The sequence below is a fragment of the Alosa pseudoharengus genome, unplaced genomic scaffold (genome assembly GCF_046254945.1).
Source record: "Alosa pseudoharengus isolate Yale_2024_CS ecotype anadromous, Long Island Sound unplaced genomic scaffold, YU_APseudo_1.1 YU_APseudo_1.1_scf_11, whole genome shotgun sequence".
Lineage (NCBI taxonomy): Eukaryota > Metazoa > Chordata > Actinopteri > Clupeiformes > Clupeidae > Alosa > Alosa pseudoharengus.
The window spans coordinates 40,882,193-40,904,800 of record NW_027468576.1 but is presented as its reverse complement, the minus strand read 5'-3'; the positions used below and the strand labels follow the sequence as shown (position 1 = coordinate 40,904,800).

The 22,608-nt window shown below is 42.7% G+C and overlaps 1 protein-coding gene across 1 annotated transcript in view; it reads left to right on the top strand.

Moving 5' to 3' along the window:
* The first annotated feature begins 1,072 nt into the window (after window positions 1-1,072).
* homer3b (homer scaffold protein 3b) overlaps window positions 1,073-22,608 on the top strand; it is a 29,717-nt gene continuing 8,181 nt past the window's right edge. The window contains exons 1-2 of the mRNA XM_076275587.1: window positions 1,073-1,631; window positions 3,899-3,948. Of these exons, the coding sequence (XP_076131702.1) occupies window positions 3,926-3,948 (23 nt within the window). The 5' untranslated portion in view covers window positions 1,073-1,631; window positions 3,899-3,925. The remainder of the gene's footprint in view (window positions 1,632-3,898; window positions 3,949-22,608) is intronic.

The following is a 22,608-nucleotide window of genomic DNA, read 5'->3' as shown; positions in this document are numbered from 1 at the left end:
CACACATATTCAGTAATTTAAACATATTAGAGAGATGCGCTCTTAGAAGACCCTGAGAGAACTGCACATGCTGAAAGGGATTCTGAGACAAGGTCAGGACCAGATCAACACTAGACCAAGACCAGGTCAGGCTTAGATTAGGCCCAGGTCAGGTCTCTGGATACTGAAGCCATGAATTTGGTGTTCTTGGCACCTTACACAAGCTGAGCTACAGGATTTCACAGAGATAAACAAAGATATGAATAATACTGATATCTGTGATAATATTAATAATACTGATGTCTGTAATAATATTAATAATACTGATGTCTGTAATAATACTACTATTAATAATGCTTCAACACAGATAGATTAATAATACTGCTGCCTGTAATGGGATATACAGAACACTGAACACAGATGATCACTGATTTAACGTGTAGCCTACGCCATAAATAAACACAAATCATGTTCAAATCACTGATTTAACGTGTAGCCTACGCCATAAATAAACACAAATCATGTTCAAATCACTGATTTAACATGTGGCATACGCCATAAATGAACACAGATAATCAAATCACTGATTTAACGTGTAGCCTACGCCACAAATCATGTTCAAATCACTGATTTAACATGTAGCCTACGCCATAAATGAACACAGATATAATCAAATCACTGATTTATGTAGGCTATACAGTATACTCTTTTGATCCCGTGAGGGAAATTTGGTCTCTGCATTTATCCCAATTTGTGAATTAGTGAAACATACAGTGAACACACAGTGAGGTGAAGCACACTATATTTTACTATTGATCTATCTGTTATTCATGACTCAATAGCATAGCCTACTTATTTGTTCGTATGGGTTTATCTGGAAGAGACTTTGACAAGTAGCCTATAGGCTACTAGGCCTACCACGGCAAGTCACCGTGAGGATGACATCTGATCTCAGTGCAGTCCGAGCAATAGGCCCACTGTACTGTAAGCATTGTTGCCAGCAGATGGCATTTGTGAGGGACTTTTTTTACATTTTAATCCAGCGAGGAATTGCGAACGGGATACCAGTTAGCGGTGTAGGCAGGACGGGAAGCCAAAGTAGCTACTTCTGACAAAGGATTTCCACTCACAAGAGAAAGGTCCACACACACACACACACACGCGGATACAGCTGCGCAGGCTGACTCTTCCCTGCCAGGAGTCGGCTACTTATGGCGTTGTTCCCCTGCCCGCCACTGGGCTCTGTGGTTACTGGACTGACTGGCTAACCGGTAGGGATATGACCGAGAAAAACGGGACACGCTGAACATTACGGACAAAAGAGAGGGGAGAGAGCTATTGTTGCAATGAAGGATCTACAACAGCGAGACAAAGTATAGGCAAGAACTTCGTTTTATTGTCCTCTATTTTGTTTTCTTTGGAGATGCATTGACGAACGTATCCGTGGAATTGTACTGTACTGAGGGTCTATGCAAAAAATTTTTGTTTGCAAATCGTCTGAACAAAGGATACGCTCCGGAATTTTGGATCTTCACACAAGAAGTAAAACAGGGGTCACACGAATAGAAAAACACGCCTGATCTGATAGTAAAGACCGCTGGCATCATCACGGAGTGATAAGACAGACATCGAAAGTCATTAGAGGAAATGGGGTGAGTCTGAAAGCGGAGTCGTTCTATGGCAAGTTGTAACCTCAAACCGCTTAGGCTAGGCTACTGGAACTGAAGGAGTGAAAAGTTCTGAATGAATGGGTGCCAGAAAATGTTGTCTCATGACTGTTGAGGCTCCAAGACAACATTGTTTCCGTCCAGCACAGCACCACAGCCTATAGGTTTTTGGCGAACATGTGACTGTTCAAACTACAGGCTAGCAAGAATAGAATCGGCCACTTTCAGCGAGATCAGCATTCTTCAAGTTCTGTTAGACTGTTTGGAAAGCGGCTGCAATGTTTTGCACATTCATTTCGATCGTTTAGAAATGTCCGTGTGTGGGTGTAAACGTGATCATGACACGGACTGAGCCATTGTAGGCTATCCCTTGTATACGACCAGACTTCTCCGGCATCCAACAACACACTGTATCTTACTGTAACTTGTAGTGAAGTTTCAACAAATAGGCGATAACTCCACGAGTTATAGCGCTCCACGGATGTATGACGACTTATACATGTATTTGCCTTAAACCTGCAAGAGGTTATTGACAAAATATGTTGCGCAGATGTTTTGGCACACTGATCAGCACAGTTTCTCCAAATGTGGCGTTTCAAGTAGCGTGGAACTTGTGCAGCCAGTAATATTCAGGACGTTGTGTAGCACAGACGATGATGGGGGAACAATAACGAAGTGAATGGTCCACGGTGGCTGGATGCGTTGTGTGGTCAGCATCATTATCCCGCATCATTACCCTGCTCAGTGTTTTATGAGGTTATGAATATGAGATGCCTGCGTTTATCAGCATCTTAAATGGCAGTGACCTGGGGAGGATTTAGAAAGCAAAGCCTGATATCATGAAATAGGCCGTCCGATGTAGTTACAGGTCAGACCTGCACCGTGCAATGTCCAATGAAGTCCAACCAATGGTTCGTTGTAAACTCTGGGCTGTTTTTTGCAAATACTGCCATCCCATAATACAGCTCAGTTGACCGAGCTTGGACCCGCATTACCTAGCAACGAGAAATGGAGACTGGTAGCCTACTTTGATACTATACTGCTACTGCTACTAGGCCTACTCATCTTTATTTGTATAGCACCTTTCACACAGAATGCAGCTCAAAGTGCTTTACATTTGGAGCATTTAATACAATAATAAAGACACAAATGTAAACAAACAAACAAAACAAGAAATAACATGTCAGAGATTTAGAATGAAGTAAAAATGAGCATTCACAAGATGGTACGGAGATAGAGAGATGAGTGGAGACTGTTACTTTGCTAATGCAGATTCTGATGCGTTCTCTCTCTCTCTCTCCCCCCTCTCTTCTTCTCTCTCTCTTTCTCCCCTTCTTTTCTTCTCTCCCTCTCTCCTCCTCTCTCTCCCCCCTCTTCTCTCTCTCTCTCCTTTCCTTCTCTCCCTCTCTCCTCCTCTCTCTCCCCCCGCTCTTCTTCTCTCTCTCTCTCTCCCCTCTCTCTCCTTTCCTTCTCTTTCTCTCTCCTCTCTTTCTCTCCCCCCTCTCTCCTCCTCTATCTCTCCCTCTCTCCTCCTCTCTCTCCCCCCTCTCTTCTTCTCTCTTTCTATCTCTCCTTCCTCTCTCTCCCCCTCTCTTCTTCTCTCTTTCTCTCCCCCCTCTCTCCTCCTCTATCTCTCCCTCTCTCCTCCTCTCTCTCCCCCCTCTCTTCTTCTCTCTTTCTATCTCTCCTTCCTCTCTCTCCCCCCTCTCTTCTTCTCTCTTTCTCTCCCCCCTCTCTCCTCCTCTATCTCTCCCTCTCTCCTCCTCTCTCTCCCCCCTCTCTTCTTCTCTCTTTCTATCTCTCCTTCTCTCTCTCCCCCTCTCTTCTTCTCTCTTTCTATCTCTCCTTCCTCTCTCTCCCCCTCTCTTCTTCTCTCTTTCTATCTCTCCCCCCTCTCTCCCCCTCTCTTCTTCTCTCTTTCTCTCCCCCCTCTCTCCTCCTCTATCTCTCCCTCTCTCCTCCTCTCTCTCCCCCTCTCTTCTTCTCTCTTTCTATCCCCCCCTCTCTCCTTCTTTCCTTTTTCCCCTCTCTCTACTCCTGTCAGTTTGCTCATAAGAGCAGATGTGTGTTCTGTATGTCCACAGCTGGATGTAAAGCAGTTCCAGTGCTGAGCAGTGTGTGTGTCTATTTATAGGTGTAATCACAGAGGGAAGTTCAGGTGTGTGTGTGTGAGAGAGAGAGTGTGTGACTGAGACTGTTCTGTTGTTTCCACATTTCTTTCACCGGTTACTCTCCTGACTTCTCCCAAACAGAACAGGAGCCACGTCTGACCAGTAAGCATGCATCCTCAGCAAAGAGAACGGTAAGAGATGTGTGTGTGTTTGGGATGTGTGTGTGTGTGTGTGTGTGTGTGTGTTTTCCACATGCTGCAGGGTTTTGTAGTTTTTGTGAAAGTTTGTGCTGCATGTATTTGTGTTTGAGTCACCATGGCGATGTCCTGTATGTAGAGTATGTCATTTATCCATTTGTCCACTAGACAACACACAATCACCCACGGCAACACACACAATCACCCACGGCAACACACACAATTACCCAAGGCAACACACACAATCACCCATGGCAACACACACAATCTACCACAGCAACACACACAATCACCCACGGCAACAAACACAACAATCACACACGGCCACACACACAATCTACCACCGCAACACACACAATCACCCACGGCAACACACACAATCTACCACGGCAACACACACAATCACTCACGGCCACACACACAATCACCCACGACAACACACACAATTACCCACGGCAACACACGGCCACACACACAATCACTCACGGCCACACACACAATCACTCAAGGCCACACACACAATCACCCACGGCAACACAGCTGGTGCCAGCTCAGCCATCATTGGCAGTTTTCTGATGTTCAGTCGAATCTAATCAGTTAGGGCTTTCAGACATACGTGTAAGACCGGAAGTTCTGCGGATGTTAAACGGTGGGGCCGTATATCTGAACAACATAAACGGTCATGGAAGTCTGAACTTAGCCGGTTGTTCTACTGCTCCCCTCCTAGTATTTCCTCCGGACATTATGTAAATGTGCTGTGTCTGAACGAAGCATAGAACATGCGGTTAAATTCACACCTAGTGATGACGTTTCTTTCTTGCGTCTATGTGATGGGGGCACTTAAATCTGACTTAAAGCCATAAATGCCAGTGTCATGATGGAGTGGCATAGTGCTGTCCAGAAAATCTCCGACCTGGAAAGATGCAGACATCACGGAGCTACTGTCCATGAGGGCAGACAGCATTGTGATAGAACACGTGAAGGGAATGGCAAGAGACACGTTGATGTAGCCTAGAACCGCATCACAAGGCCAAAGGAATTTAAAAGACCAAATCAGGCGCTGAAAAGGTAGTTTAATTGTTAGCCAACACGGTCGGTTTTCTGTTCATTGATAGCCTTCTCATGACCTCACTGCTGAGCCCAATATTGTTGAGAATAATATGCCTAGAGAAAATGAAAACGAACAAAACACAACTTTGTTTTAAGCTCCTTACGTAAATGCAATATAGACACAAGAGGATGCTTTTGGAAAAATAAACCATGAAAAAACAAATCACTTCACTGTAATGTTAGTATTTTGTTTGTTGTTTAAAAACGTATGATGGCCTTTTAGTCTTGAGTTAGCCTACTGAATTGGCTGGTACCATAAAGTTTGTGCATGCTCTCTCCAACGCAAACCAGATTTGGGGTTCCATAGCCAAGTAATTCTGCTATATAACGTTGAAAACAGATAAATGTGTTTATTTGAAGCACACCTACAGCTTCAAGTATGTGCACTTACGTGACTACTTCAAGTATTAGCCTACAATAGATTTTTCTTCTTTAGCCTACATAATGCATACATTTTATGAACAAAAACAACAGCTGTGACAGCGGCCGCAAATATTCTGCATCATATCTCGCCTCTTGTGAACTCTACAAGCCCACACCCCTCACTCGACAACCACACAGAGATTCTGTAATGTGCGTATGTCGTTCACACATAGGTCCGTATAAGGTCCGCAGGTTAGCATCATATCTGAATCATCCGAATGGTAGAACCTCCGTCTGACAAACCTCCGCATCCAGAGTAGGGTTGGGTATCGTTTGGGTTTTATCCGATACCGGTGCTAAATCGATACTTTTAAAACGGTGCCGAAGCGGTGCCTGAACCGGTACTTTGTTTTTAAAATATTTTAAATTAAAATGGTCTAAAGCATGAATTGCTTTTTTTTTATTGATAAGACAAATTTGAACATGAAATTGAACTGTTATATTCAATTTACTATCAATATCTCATTGCTCCTACGAATAATACATTTAAATGTTAAAACAGCTTGCCATGCATGCACACACAATAGTAAGCTCTGCTTTCAAGTTTACCCAGTGTAGGCGGTTTGCCATAAGGTATGTTAAAACCGCTTGCCATAGAACTGCCAGGTCATGGACAACGACAATTGCAAGCAAGCTAATCTAACAGGGACTCTCCAGTTAATTCAGTGTGTTCCCAAATGCTTCAAGAAATTTCATGTCTTAAAGGAACACGCCACCCAATGTCAGTAGTAATATATGTTCTTACCTTAACTTTCACGAGTTGAGTCATACCTCTCCCGTGTCGGTACGTGCACTCAAACGCTCTGGTGCGCGGCGCGAATGTGTTAGCATGTTGCTATGCTAGCGGGCTCAGACAGCCAAAAGGGAGGATAGAAAAGGATAGCCAAAGAGGGAGGAAGATAGCAGTAATCAAAAACATCCACGTTTTCCCTACTTAAATAGAGTTGCACGAGTAGTTGATAAAAATGTGTAAGGTCGCACAACATGAAACGTGGCGATTTCCCAAGCGAATAAACAGGAGAACTACAATGTGTGGCGCAATAGCACTTGGGAGTACTTCGACCTAGCGTAGTAATATTAATTAACACCTAATTGTAGATCCTATCCGAAACCGAAATCCACGTTGTTGTTCGATGCAGTTACTACCGTTTGCGTCGGCACCGGTGCCATATTAGAACTGTGTTTCGGTGCCCAACCCTACTCCGGAGGTTATATCTGAAAGCCCTTAGTGTGTGTGTGTATGTATATGTGTGTGTATTTATGTGTGTGTTAGGGCTGGGCGATATATCGGTATTACGACTACGACCGATATATTTTTGAAAACGATATGTAGTTGAGACAATATCGTAATACCGGTATTATGTCAAATAATGGGCCATTTTATCAAAGCCACTTGCTCTTCTGTGTTCAGACCATTCAGATAGCCGCAGCTCTGCTCAACTGCGCCCCTTGCGTGTGCACGTTCTCCCTCGCAGCACTACAAACTTTCAAACATGACGGACACTGAGTCAGATTTTGTTTACCTTGATCAGAGGTTGGTGCTGATGCCTTTTCCGTCGGCACATCAACGGTTAGACCGAGAATTCTCGTTGTGAAATCAAAATTCCACTGGAGCTCCAAGCGGTTTTGTACGCAGATTTAAGTTACAACACTGTTTAGCAGCTACAGCTCTTCGACATAGCCTAGTTAATTTAAATACACTGATGAATGCTTGCGTTTAGCGACAGTAGCAGATCTAAAGTCCTCAGGGATTTTATTAAGAGGATATGCACGCGACTCGCGAGCAGTTAGGGCATCATTTTTTATGATTCCTGAAACCCCATTCAATCGTGCATAGGGATTTTTCTTACGAACCGGAACATGCAAAAATGAACAAAACGACGGTAGCGTTGAGTGACTCAGTTACGTTGTTTAAGTAGCCTAATTTTTTACAACTTTTTTTGTTGTTGATAACATGTCTAGGCCATCATAGTCTACATTTGCTTGTCATCTAGGCCCTATCAAACCCTTACAGGTAAAAAAACTGCATTGTGTGACAAAACTGCAGGTTTTTTCAATATTGTTGTGCCCAAAATAGCCTATTGCATTGTGCAGTACAATGTAGGCCTGTGTTGTCAGTCAGGGTCAACTTTTGGTCTTTTGTTATTTGCACAGCTTTATCAGAGCAACTGTAGCCTATGCCTATTGTAGGCCTATGTTATTGTTTACACTTTTTTGCACAGCTCTGTTAGAGCAGTCTGAAATTAATATAATTAAAACTGGCTGTGTTGTCATAATTGTTGTGTTGAGTGAATATATGAAGCACTTTGCTCTTTCTGTTTGAAATATCAATATCGTATCGATATCGTATATCGCCAATCAGCCCCAAAATATCGGGATATCAGTTTTGGTCCATATCGCCCAGCCCTAGTGTGTGTGTGTATGTATATGTGTATGTATGTGTGTGTGTATGCATATGTGTGTGCATGTGTGTGTGTGCGTGTGTATGTATTAGGGCTGGGCGATATGGACCAAAAGTCATATCCCGATATATTTAGGTTGAATATACAATATATATCCCGATATTTTTTCCGCAAAGTTAGAGCTGTAAAATGAAATGTTCAGTCAAATATGAGTAGTTTTATTGAAAACTCACTACTCAAATAACAATAAAATGCAAACATAAAACTGGAGTGCCTTTTTTGAAGTCAAAGCTCCATAAGGTGCACATTTAAATAATAATAAAAAATATCTTAAATAAAAAAAAGCCTATAAAATAAAATAGGCCGATCTTTTTCTGAAATAAATATATTTATATGAGAAAAGTAGCGTGCAGTTTCACAGCAGTGCAGAGAGGGGAGCAGTGCAGAGAGCTTCGGTCAGCGGCTTGCGTGGAGCAACGATCACGGCGCAAATTTGAACTATATCGATATATGCGATATGGTCTAATTCCATATCACATTTTTAAATATATCGATATATCTTTTATATTGATTTATCGCCCAGCCCTAGTATGTATATGTGTGTGTATGTATATGTGTGTGTATGTGTATGTATATGTGTGTGTGTATGTGTGTGTGTATATGTATATGTGTGTGTGTGTGTATGTATGTGTTGAGCAGATGTGTGTGTGTGTTGAGCAGATGTGTGTGTGTGTGTGTGTGTGTGTATAGCCCTAAACCTCCAGACGTGTGTGTGTGTGTGTATAGCCCTAAACCTCCAGACGTGTGTGTGTGTGTGTGTGTGTGTATAGCCCTAAACCTCCAGACGTGTGTGTGTGTGTGTATATACAGTATAGCTAGGGCTGGGACAACGCGTCGACGTAATCGATGACGTCGACGCAAAATATGAGCGTCGATTCGTCAAGCATAACGTGCTGCTAAATATTTTAAATTTTACACCTTCAGTGTTTTTCATACGTTGACTAATCTGTGGCTGGGCACCACGAAATCAAAACCGGCCACCACACATTGATGTTCTATGTTGTAGGCCTGCTATTTAAATTAAAGATAAGATAAAATAATTTCATTGAGCTGCACTTGCCACTTACTCACACAGCCTTTCCTCGCCCCGCCCGCTCTCTCTCGTAACGAGCCCGCTGCTCCTCCTCTGCATGTGCATTTAACAAAATATTCACGATTGTTGAAGGATTGTTGTTGCCACATAGAAGCACTGCATAGAACACAGTGGGCTACATTGCTATTAAATCCGCTTAGCATAGTGACCATGCTGCGCAAATTTGTTCAAAACCGCTGCATTAAAGTTAAAGTAAACTCTGCTAAGGTCTTATCACAACATAGTACATTGAGGAGACTAAACGAAGTTAAGTTACAGTATGCAATCAAGCAGTAACCTTATCTCAAAGCTAACGTTAGAATACTGTTTGGATGTCAAGTTTAGCATGCTTACTTGCAGCTGCTTGTATTACTCATGCAGGGCTCATTTTATTGACTCTGTTTGCAAAATCCAGATGGAAATGGAAAAGTGTTTTCCAAGACTCAAAAGTGCTTGTCCAAAGGAGAAGTACAAACTGTTATTTGAACTACGTTATGAATTGCATCCACACATGATTCCCACAAGAACGTCTTAAAATTACTAACTGAAACTTTATTGAATGCTACCGCTGACTCTGACTAAGAATACATTACTTTGCACTTGTAGTTACTTGCACTTCAGTCTTTTATTTTGGAATCTTAAGAGCAATAAACATATATTGCAATGTTAAATAATTCATGTTTTTTCATTCAGATATGTAAATAAACATGTATAAGTTGCTATTAGTGAATTAATGGGGAGATAATCGATAATCGAATCGAATCGAAATCGAATCGGACTGAAAAAATGAATCGTTAGATTAATCGATGCATCGAAAAAATAATCGCTAGATTAATCGTTTAAAAAATAATCGTTTATCCCAGCCCTAAGTATAGCCCTAAACCTCCAGACGTGTGTGTGTGTGTGTGTGTGTGTGTGTATAGCCCTAAACCTCCAGATCAGCTTCATCAGCTCCATGTCTGTGTTTGTCTGTGTCTGTGTGTGTGTGTGTGTGTTTGTGTCTGTGTGAGTGCGTGTGTGTTAGTGTGTGTGTGTGTGTGTGTGTGTGTGTGTGTGTCTGTGTGTGAGAGTGTGTGTGTGAGAGTGCATGTGTGTTTTAGTGTTTTTGTGTGTGTGTGTGTGTGAGAGAGTGCATGTGTGTTAGTGTTTGTGCGTGTGTGTTTGTGAGAGTGCATGTGTGTTAGTGTGTGTTAGTGTTTGTGTATGGTGTGTGTGTGTAAGTGTGTGTGAGAGTGCATGTGTGTTAGGGCTATATTTTGGGTCACCAGCGCATGGCGTAAAGTTCGTTATTCACCGGCGCGAAGTTGAATTCGTTATTTTGCACGTTTATTTTTTAAGCATTGCGCCCAGGGGTGTGGCAATTGACAACCTAGGGAGGGACCTGGCGCATTGTCTAAAAATCGCTATCATACACCACCTAAACCTGGTCAGAAGTCAATGGCGAGTTGTTCATATGCTATTTTAAGAGCGCATGTCAACAGTCATATTGGCAGGTGCACGCACCATCCTTCTATCATTCATGAACGCACACCAGCGCACGTCCATGCAAAGCATTACAAATTGCACGATTACAATGGGAAACATAATTAGAATAAAGATATTACGAAATACTGTACATCTCATGATGAGTAGTTATTCACCATCATTTGCAAATTGGAAATGACGGTTAAAAGTGATTAGGGGAGAGGCGAGAGACACGTATGGAGCACAGCTGAAGATGCACTGTCACGAGATATAAGCAACTCCTCTGCAGGATAAATGTTGTTTTATTCAGTCATTTGAGCAACATTAGGGTAAGTGTTGCTTTTTCCAGCCTATGTTTTCGATGGTAACCCATTGTCAGTCAATAGTGAAAGTAACTGCATATAACTGTCTTGTCGTTGACTGACTCCTTGGTGAAGTTAGTTTCACTTTGCCAATGAGTTCAAATAATAGACGAGTGCAAATGCGTGAAGGCTATGCTAGGTTTTAGTAAAGCATGGTTTAAGAATGACTATTCCATACGGTCTCGCAAGCAGCCTCCTTCAAATGCGCCTTTGAATGCCAAAATACCGATGCATTTATTTGACATATCGCGCGTTGCGCCGTTAAAGGGAATGACAGGTGTCATTCTCATTGGTTTAAAATGATGTTACGCCCCAAACACACCCATATGACTGATTAAAAGACCCAGGAACACCTTGTTACGCCATGCGCTCCACTTTTGAGAACGAAACCCCTCCCAATGTGATCTGGACATCCTACTAAATTTGAATAGACTTTTGACGAGTGACGATGCACTTTAGAATGTCATGATAGGGCCCTTTGTGTGTGTATGGTGTGTGTGTGTAAGTGTGTGTGAGAGTGTATGTGTGTTAGTGTGTGTGTGTGTAAGTGTGTGTGAGAGTGCATGTGTGTTAGTATGTGTGTGTGTGTGTGTAAGTGTGTGTGAGAGTGCATGTGTGTTAGTATGTGTGTGTGTGTGTAAGTGTGTGTGAGAGTGCATGTGTGTTAGTATGTGTGTGTGTGTGAGAGTGCATGTGTGTTAGTATGTGTGTGTGTGTGTAAGTGTGTGTGAGAGTGCATGTGTGTTAGTATGTGTGTGTGTGTGTGTGTGTAAGTGTGTGTGAGAGTGCATGTGTGTTAGTATGTGTGTGTGTGTGTGTGTGTGTGTGTAAGTGTGTGTGAGAGTGCATGTGTGTTAGTATGTGTGTGTGTGTGTGTGTGTGTGTGTGTGTGTGTGTGTGTGTGTTAGTGTGTTAGTTTCCTGTCATGGTTTCCCCTTTCTGCTGCCAGGGCGTCCTTTTCTGTGTCAGACGGCAGAGATGGACACACTCTCTGGATACAGTCTCACTCTTACACTCATACAAGCACACAAACACTGTCATTCAAACACACACTCTCACTATCACACAAACTCTCACTGCGACATTCAAATACACACTTTCCCTGTCACTGAGAGCGGGGTAGGAATGTGGTGTCACAGCACTGTGTGGTCTCTCTCTCTCTCTCTGGGGCTGCTGTAACTGGAGGGTTGCCGGTTCGAATCCTGACCAGTAGGCACGGCTGAAGTGCCCTTGAGCAAGGCACCTAACCCCTCACTGCTCCCCGAGCAACGCTGTTGTAGCAGGCAGCTCACTGCGTCGGGATTAGTAAGGTTAGGGTTAGGTTGGGTTACACTGGCAGGTTAAATACAGACTAGATTTTTTTTTTATCTTAATATAAGATAAATAACACTTAGATTTTATTTTTTGCAGTGAAAAAAAAAGAAAACATTGTGGCAAAGGCAACATAATTCTAGCTAATCAACACATTGCCTCAGGGATCAAATGTCAATAAGTTCAATGGAGAATTTCATACTCAACCTTTAACAGAGGGCAGACCCTCCTCACCTCACCTCCCTGACGTCATCATGGTATTCCAGAGTATATGATAAAGCGTTCTTTAAAGCGTTCTTTAAATTGCATGCATTATTATTCCATAGACATTTGCCCTTTTTACTGTAATATACAGCATCTCTCACCCGAGCCCCCTGAACTGACTATATGAAATGAGAGAGAGAGAGAGAAAGAGATGTGCAAGACACACAGTTGAAATAAATGAAACAATGTAATCAAATATATCAGACAATGTAATCAAATATATCAGACAATTAAATCAAATATATTAATGATGTTCCACGTTATTTGCCTCGCCCCATGTTGCCGCGGTGATTTCCACTGCGGCAGAAATCATTAGCGTCTGTGCTTATTAAAAACATCAGCTTCAGTTTGAATCATCGGCCCAGCAGAACAGCAGCCTACTGAGATAAGAGGCAGTGGAGGCAGATGGAGCCTCCACACACACACTGACACACACACACACACACCGCGGGGCAAAACCATTTCATCTGTCACTTCCATTTGCAGATGAGCAGCCACAACTGGGCAAAGTGAACCTCGTAAACGTCAGATGAATCCCAAACAGTGTGTGTGTATGTGTGTGTTAACAAGCACAGCTTTACAGAAACAAATACACACTCACACAAATACACAAAAGATGCACAGACACACGCATGCACGCACGCACACACTGTGGAGAGAAATACTAAACACACACTCCCCTGACATGCCAGCACAAACTTTATGGAAACAGTGGATGTCTTGCAAAATCCAACACAGACTGTGCAGGAGCACTAGCTACTCTACCCATTATACAGAGAGAGAGAGAGAGTAATGTGCTAGCTACTCTACACATTATACTTATACAGAGAGCGAGTAATGCGCTAGCTACTCTACACATTATACAGAGAGTAATGCGCTAGCTACTCTACACATTATACAGAGAGAGAGAGAGAGAGTAATGCGCTAGCTACTCTACACATTATACAGAGAGAGAGTAATGCGCTAGCTACTCTACACATTATACAGAGAGCAAGTAATGCGCTAGCTACTCCACACATTATACAGAGAGAGAGAGGGAGAGTAATGCGCTAGCTACGCTACACATTATACAGAGAGCAAGAAATGCGCTAGCTACTCCACACATTATACCGAGAGAGAGAGAGAGAGTAATGCGCTAGCTACGCTACACATTATACAGAGAGAGAGTAATGCGCTAGCTACTCTATACATTATACAGAGAGCAAGTAATGCGCTAGCTACTCCACACATTATACAGAGAGAGAGAGGGAGAGTAATGCGCTAGCTACGCTACACATTATACAGAGAGCAAGAAATGCGCTAGCTACTCCACACATTATACAGAGAGAGAGAGAGAGAGTAATGCGCTAGCTACGCTACACATTATACAGAGAGAGAGTAATGCGCTAGCTACTCTATACATTATACAGAGAGCAAGTAATGCGCTAGCTACTCCACACATTATACAGAGAGAGAGTAATGCGCTAGCTACTCTATACATTATACAGAGAGAGAGTAATGCGCTAGCTACTCTACCCATTATAAAGAGAGAGAGAGAGAGTTATGCGCTAGCTACTCTACCCATTATACAGAGAGTAATGCGCTAGCTACTCTACACATTATACAGAGAGCGAGTAATGCGCTAGTTACTCTACCCATTATAAAGAGAGAGAGAGAGAGTTATGCGCTAGCTACTCTACACATTATACAGAGAGAGAGTAATGCGCTAGCTACTCTACACATTACACAGAGAGAGAGAGAGAGAGTAATGCGCTAGCTACGCTACACATTATACAGAGAGTAATGCGCTAGCTACTCTACACATTATACAGAGAGAGAGAGTAATGCGATAATTGCTCTAGAGCCACGCTAGCAAAGTAATATCAAAACACTGTCTGCACTGTGCTTATGCTGTGTGTGTGTGTTGCCCTGTGCATCTACATCCAACAGCTGGCCCTATCCAGGGAAGGCGAGTATGTGTGTGTGTGTGTGTGTGTGTGGAGGCCAGATCCCCCTGAAGGAGAGGCTTAGGGTGTGTGACTCACACAGCCCGCTTAGCCTGATACGACCAGACATGTGAGCATCGCTGGAGGTGACACACACACACACACACACACACACACACACACACACTGGTCCAAGGATGCTCAGGATTGCTAAGGGGCTTTGCCACAGGAGCTAGTAGGCCAGATGTTCCTGTCTCCCTACTACTACCACCTGTGTGGCCAGGCTGATGATATCTCTCAGGCGTTCTGTGTGTGTGTGTGTGCGTATGTGTGTTTGTGTGTGTGTGTGTGTGTGTGTGTGTGGGTGTTTGTGTGTGTGTGTGTGCGTGCGTGTGGGGAGTTCACTGACTCGCTGAGGCTCCCTACCACCACCTGTGTGCCAGGCTGATGATATCTCAGGCGTGGGATGATAAAACAGAGAGAGCGGATTAATCTAGCTGAAGGCGTCCAGTACCCTGGGTGTGTGTGTGTGTCCTGGGAAGGAGCCAGGACCGCTGGACACGCTGGACGGAGAAACATTCGGTGGTGTGTGTGTGTGTGTGTGTGAACAAAGAAGAAGCTGTGTTATTACTGTGCAGGGAAGATTAGCCAATCAACACGTTGGTTGACCAGCACTAAGAGGGGCCCTCGTTTACGACCGTTTTCCTGCGGCATTATGGGAAGGTGCCAGTGAGCAAGTTAGCGCGCAAGGGCACGTGTGTGTGTGTGTCCTTATTCACTCCCAATGAAGCGTTTGGTGGCGTGCATGTCTTACTATGCCATCAGCAGGTGAGTGTGAGACAGCTTTACACACACACACACGTCTACAAATGCTTCATAACTATGTGTTTGCACAGAGGAAGATCAATCTGAAGTTATTGTCTCACACACACACACACACACACGCGCGCGCGGCGCATCACAGGATGGGGCGAAGGAGAGAAGCCCATCGCACTGACATTGACTGTGTGTGTGTGTATGTGTGAGACACAGCCTTGTTCAGTAAATGTGTGTGTGTGTGTGTGTACGTGTGTGTGTGTGTGTGTGTGTGTGTGTGCATTCTGTGTGATGCAGCCTTGTTCAGTAAATGTACTCTGGCCTTCCTTTTGGACAACGTTTTGAGTTCTGATCAAATATGATGTAATTTAATAAACAAGGTCTGTTTTTTTCCTCCCTAGATATTTTTCATCAGTGTATTGCTCTGATCCTTCAGACTGATGCAGGAATGTTTGTCGGTGTGTGTGTGTGTGTGTGTGTGTGACTATGGACTATGTGAAGGGAGGACACAAAAATAAAGAATGTGAAGGACAATGCTTCTGTACCAGACACACTTACACACACACACACACACACACACACACACACACACACCGACCCACCACTGGGTTGTTTTGTCTGTGAAGCTGTGCGAATGGCCCGGCTGACGTGATTGGTGGAAATCCTATAAATAGCTGGTGGAAGTGCATCTCTGATTGGTGGAAATCCTATAAATAGCTGGTGGAAGTGCATCTCTGATTGGTGGAAATTCTATAAATAGCTGGTGGAAGTGCATCTCTGATTGGTGGAAATCCTATAAATAGCTTGTGGAAGCGCTGCGATCTCTCAGGCTGGGAGCAGTTGTGCGTTTGGGCGCATGGAGATCAGATGCAGCATCGACAGGCACAAACACTAACACTCACACACACACTCACGCACACACACACAGTCATATACGCGCACACACACTAACAGGCATGCACACACACACTAACACGCATGTACACACACACTAACACACACTCACGCGCATATACGCACAAACACACACTAAGACGCACACACACTCGCATGCACGCACACACTAACACATGTACACACACTAACACGCACGCACACAAACACACACACATGCATGCACACACACTAACACATTTACACACACACTAACACACATGCACGCACACAAACACACACTCACACATTGCACGCACACACACTAACACATGTACACACACACTAACATGCACGCACACAAACACACACCGACACACATGCAGATACACACACTCAAACACATACACATACATGCGTACACTAACACACAAGCCCAAACACATACACACCACATGTGTGTGTGTGTGTGTGTGTGTGTGTACAGAACATGGTTTATAAGGACCTCATGCTGTGTGTGTGTAAGTGTGTGTGTGTGTGTGTACAGAACATGGTTTATAAGGACCTCATTTTGTGTCTCTGCCATAGCAGATCATATGTAGATCATAAGAGCACTTAGCTTCTCAGGTTAACATAGCAGATCATATGTAGATTATAAGAGCACTTAGCTTCTCAGGTTAACATAGCAGATCATATGTAGATCATAAGAGCAGTTAGCTTCTCAGGTATTAGCTTCTCAGGTTAACATAGCAGATCATATGTAGATCATAAGAGCAGTTAGCTTCTCAGGTATTAGCTTCTCAGGTTATCAACAGACATTTGCACTGAGCTGTTCCAAGGATGCTTTGTGAGTTAATGGGGCTAATGGTGTGTGTGTGTGTGGGGGGGGGGGGGGCTAGATGAATGTGTGTGAGCTGGCTAATGGGGCTAGGTGTGTGTGTGTGACCGCACTGGGCTGTGTTGGCTGCGCTGGGCTGTGTTGACCCTAGGTGTGTGTGTGTGTGTGTGACCGCGCTGGACTGTGTTGACCCTAGGTGTGTGTGTGTGTGTGTGACCGCGCTGGACTGTGTTGACCCTAGGTGTGTGTGTGACCGCGCTGGGCTTGGCTGCGCTGGGCTGTGTTGACCCTAGATGTGTGTGTGTGTGACCGCGCTGGACTGTGTTGACTGCACTGGGCTGTGTTGACCACACTGATGGTGTGATGGCTACCGTGGAACTCTGTGGAACTGTGTTTGTAGGTCAATGAATGTGCTTTGTGTGAGTGTGTGTGTTTATGTGTGCGAGAGAGAGAGAGAAAAGAGTGTGTATGTGTGCCCAAATATGTGTTACTGTGTGTGTGTGTTTATGTGTGCGAGAGAGAGAGAGAGAGAGAGAGAGAGAGAGAGAGAGAGAGAGAAAAGAGTGTATATGTGTGCCCAAATATGTGTTACTGTGTGTGTGTGTGTGTGTTTATGTGTGCGAGAGAGAGAGAGAAAAGAGTGTGTATGTGTGCCCAAATATGTGTTAGTGTGTGTGTGTGTGTGTGTGTGTGTGTTGCTGATAAGTCCCACTCTGCTCAGTGGGCTGATAACTCTCCCTGAAGGGACCTTGGCACCGTCGGCCTCCATGGAATGTTCCAGCTGGCTGCTGAATGAAAGCCCTCAGCTCAACACAGCCCTGAGCTCCAGTGTGTGTGTGTGCATGCGGGCGCTTGGTCTGTTTGTGTGCCTGTGTGTGAGAGAGAGATTTGTGGTGTGTGTATGTGTGTGTGTATTGTATGCATACAGGTCTGTTTGTGTGTGTTTAAATATATGCGTTATATGCTGTGTATGTGTGTGTGTGGTGTGTATGTGTGTGTGTTTAAATATATGCATTATATGCTGTGTATGTGTGTGGTGTGTATGTGTGTGTGTTTAAATATATGCATTATATGCTATGTGTGTGTGTCTGGGTGTGTGTGTGTGTGTGTGTGAAGGTAAGGTAGATTTGGTTTGCAGTAGAGTGAGTCGGCTGCTTCCACACACACAGACAACGGGCCCTATCATGACATTCTAAAGTGCATCGTCACTAGGGTTGCAAAGGGGCAGAACATTTCCGGTAAACCAGTTTACCAGTTAAGCTGGGGAATTTTGGAAATATTCCAAATTGGAAACTTTCATGGAATTAAAGGAAATTATGGGAATTAATGGGAATTTACGGGAATTAACTGGGAATTTTTGGTAACTCCTACTGTTTCATATACAGACATTAACATTTTGTTTTGTAATAAGCAATATGATTTGTTTGTTCGTATTTTCGCTTAGCTTAGCATACAAAGATGGCTAACATGCTAGCGGGAATCCCATTCTCTGCCTATGGTTTACTAGCGTGCTAAGCTAGCAACACTGAAACCACTGAACTGCCCAATATACACCACGCCACTCAACAACAAAATCCAATTGGTTGGAACATTGACTGACAATCAGTTTGTTCAGTTAGAATCCCAGAAAATGGTAAAACAAATAAAAATACAATGACAACATACCACCCCAACCAAACCTTATAGATTATGTAAATTATATATAAATTGTCAAGCTTAATCAGACAGATTAATCGTCCCATTACAGTTTATGCAAAATGACGTACACCCATTTGAATGAAGACTCTGTTTGCAAACTTTCACCAGTTATTCCCACATGAGATGACTTTTTCACTGGGAATTTATCTTCCCCATGCACATGAACGCATCATAGGTTTCCTATTTGTCTAGTAGCCTATGCTGATTGCTGTGTGCATGGGATTGACGTACAGTATGTGCAGGGTAGAAATGTGACTGAAATTGCATTAAATCAGGTTGTTTTAACTAATATTATGCTGCAAGATGGGGTTTTGTCCACTACATTTAAGTTCCCTGTTATAGACTAACTTGCCATATTAAAAATTCCCAGTTTATTCCCATTAATTCCCGTTTATTCCTGTTCATTTCCGTATATTCCCGTTAATTCCCATGGAAAGTTTCCAACTTTTGAAAATTCCCGAAATTTTGCAACCCTAATCGTCACTCGTCAAAAGTCTATTCAAATTTAGTAGGATGTCCAGTTCACATTGGGAGGGGTTTCGCTATCAAAAGTGGAGCGCATGGCATAACAAGGTGTTCCTAGGTCTTTTAATCAGTCATATGGGTGTGTTTGGGGCGTAACATCATTTTAAACCAATGAGAATGACATCTGTCATTCCCTTCAACGGCGCAACGCGCGATATGTCAAATAAATGCATCGGTATTTTGGCATTCAAAGGCGCATTTGAAGGAGGCTGCTTGCGAGACCGTATGGAATAGTCATTCTTAAACCATGCTTTACTAAAACCTAGCATAGCCTTCACGCATTTGCACTCGTCTATTTGAACTCATTCGCAAAGTGAAACTAACTTCACCAAGGAGTCAGTCAACGACAAGACAGTTATATGCAGTTACTTTCACTATTGACTGACAATGGGTTACCACCGAAAACATATGCTGGAAAAAGCAACACTTGCCCTAATATTGCTCAAATGACTGAATAAAACAACATTTATCCTGCAGAGGAGTTGCTTATATCTCGTGACAGTGCGTCTTCAGCTGTGCTCCATACGTGTCTCTCGCCTCTCCCCTAATCACTTTTAACCGTCATTACCAATTTGCAAATGATGGTGAATAACTACTCATCATGAGATGTACAGTATTTCGTAATATCTTTGTTCTAATTATGTTTCCCATTGTAATCGTGCAATTTGTAATGCTTTGCATGGACGTGCGCTGGTGTGCGTTCATGAATGATAGAAGGATGGTGCGTGCACCTGTTTGTGTGTGTTTATATATGTTTGCATTGTACTGTATACTGTGTGTGTGTTGGGTTTGGAGTGTATAGAATCAGGGTTGAGCACATTTAAAGTTTTGATGGAATGGGTTTACTATTCAGATGTTGTTCACATGTAGTTATGACTCACCTTGGTGTTCTGACATATGCAGCCACATTAAAGAGGGAGTACAATCCATTTGGTAGATCCCATACACAAGAAAATAAAAATATACCATCCAGCATAGATCCACATACATTAGAAAATAGAAATATACCATCCAACATAGATCCACATACACTAGAAAATAGAAATACACCATCCAGCATAGATCCACATACACTAGAAAATAGAAATATACCATCCAACATAGATCCACATACACTAGAAAATAGAAATATACCATCCAGCATAGATCCACATACACTAGAAAATAGAAATATACCATCCAGCATAGATCCACATACACTAGAAAATAGAAATATACCATCCAGCATAGATCCACATACACTAGAAAATAGAAATATACCATCCAGCATAGATCCACATACACCAGAAAATAGAAATATACCACAGGTATAATTCTGTTTAGCATACAGAAATATCACATGGGGATGAATTCTAGTCAGCATAGATATAAACACATATACTAGGGGCCCGTCCCATTTCTCCCCCTTAAAACTTCCACTTGCTTTTGATTGCCCTCAACATTAAAGGCCCTCGACACGGGAAGTGGAGCTGAAGATCTTTCCCTATGAACTGGGACGCCACTGTGCAAATTAGCGTAGCGAACGTGCTCACCTACGTCATGCGCAGCACCGACGTGTCTACCGGTAGTAGCCTGCTACTATTTTCATTCAGGAACATGCCTGTTCCAGTGGTCATTGTTGTGTGGGCTGTGCTGGTTTATCTACGTCTGGTTAATCAACAAAGATATTCGTGTTCATGTGAACGCCAGACCACACACCTTAAATATTGACGAAACTACCCAGATCAGATAACATTATTTGATGGGCAGACTCTCTCAAAGCACTCAGCAGATATCATGAACATCATCAGATAGCTTCGTGAGATATTTTCTAACATTAGTGTTCAAAATTCAACAGTCCATCAGATGTGCATCAAACTAACATATTCCAACATATTTCGAAATTTTAATATGCTTATTTACGAAAATATATGAACATTTTGGCCTGCTCGCTGAGCTCGCACGGTATCCTGGGTAATTTCATCTCCCACTTTGTTTTAAGCCTGCATCGGTCCTGGCTATATTTTGAGGGTTGATTTTAAGGGGAAAATAGCACTTCCCCTTGCTCCCTACAGTAATGGGACACCCTAGCCTTACACGTGCACGCGCAAAAACGAGGGTTAGGGCAAAAATCTAGGGGTAGGGGAGGTATTGGGACGGGCTCTAGGAAATAGAGCTTGGGAGCAAGGCATAAAAAAAAAATTTCTTGGGTTCCGGTTTCCGACCGACCCCGTCAATTTATGTGCGACCCAAATTTATTTTATGAGCTTGGGGAAGAAATAACACTAAATAGTCTAGGCTACATTAAATAAATCCACAAATAAAAGGCGAACTATAATTACATTAATTACCCCTTGCGTTATGTATAGGGATGAGCGTATTCTCTCTGTTACAAAGTAGCCTATGCACAGCTGTTCACGAAGACGATTGTTTTCGTCACTTACCAAGGCACTCGCAATTTTGTCCAAACACCGCAACTTTTTCGCAAATTTGACCAATCATAGTAGTTTCACTGTGAAATGTCACCTACCGCAACAGTCGCGCAGAATATTGAGCCAGATGGCACACTTACTTCTGCACCTTCTGCATATGACACCAAAGACTGCCCTAAGTGTTCATTCCTCTGCAGTTTTGATGACAATAAATCGAAGGCTAACGTTAATGATCTGCTTACTTGCATCTCAACCTGGTGTTGCTAACCTACCTAGGCTATGAAAGTAAGTTAATTAAGGCCTACTTGGTTTACTGACATTTGAGTAGGCTATGCAACCCATTGGCAAACGTTTACCTGGATATGTCCTTTTAGCTTATGTCATGTTTATGTCAAGCTTATGTTTGCTAGCTTGTGGGCTTAGTTTGAGTAGTGCTACCAAAATCATAGAAATTAATAAAATTGCAAGACATTTACCTCTTCTATGATCCAAGAATGATTTCATTCGAGTTGTTTTTTTTAACATTTATTTTAACTAATGACATAGAAGACATTCCCAATTGTATCCACATATGGTAATGCACTATGCAAAAAGTGATTTACACTCGTAGCCGAACACAGTGAGATGCAAGCCTTCCAATCCACTCAGAAATGTAATTAGGATACTCTCACGACCTTAAAGGGGCAGGCAGTCAATTAGACGTACACCACCAATGTAATGACATTAAACAGAAGTGTAGTCAAATAGTTTAAATCAATATGAAATTACTAGATACTTACTTGGATATTAGTAATTATGCAGGCCACAGACTATGAATTATTAAATATATGAACTTAATATGAATTACAAAATATATAAATGTATTGAAACATATGACATGATGCCATCTCTTTAGGTGACTGTCTTTTTTGGACAGTTCTACTATACTGCTTTGTGAATTACCTCAGTCAAAGCATTTTTACAAATAAAGTAGGCCTACTTTGATTTTCTGTAATCCTTACTGTTTACCTTTGATTATCCTTTTTAATAAGCATCAAGATTATCAGTGTGATTTTGGTCTTACTACTGTAACCTTAATTGCCCTAAATTTAAACTATTTT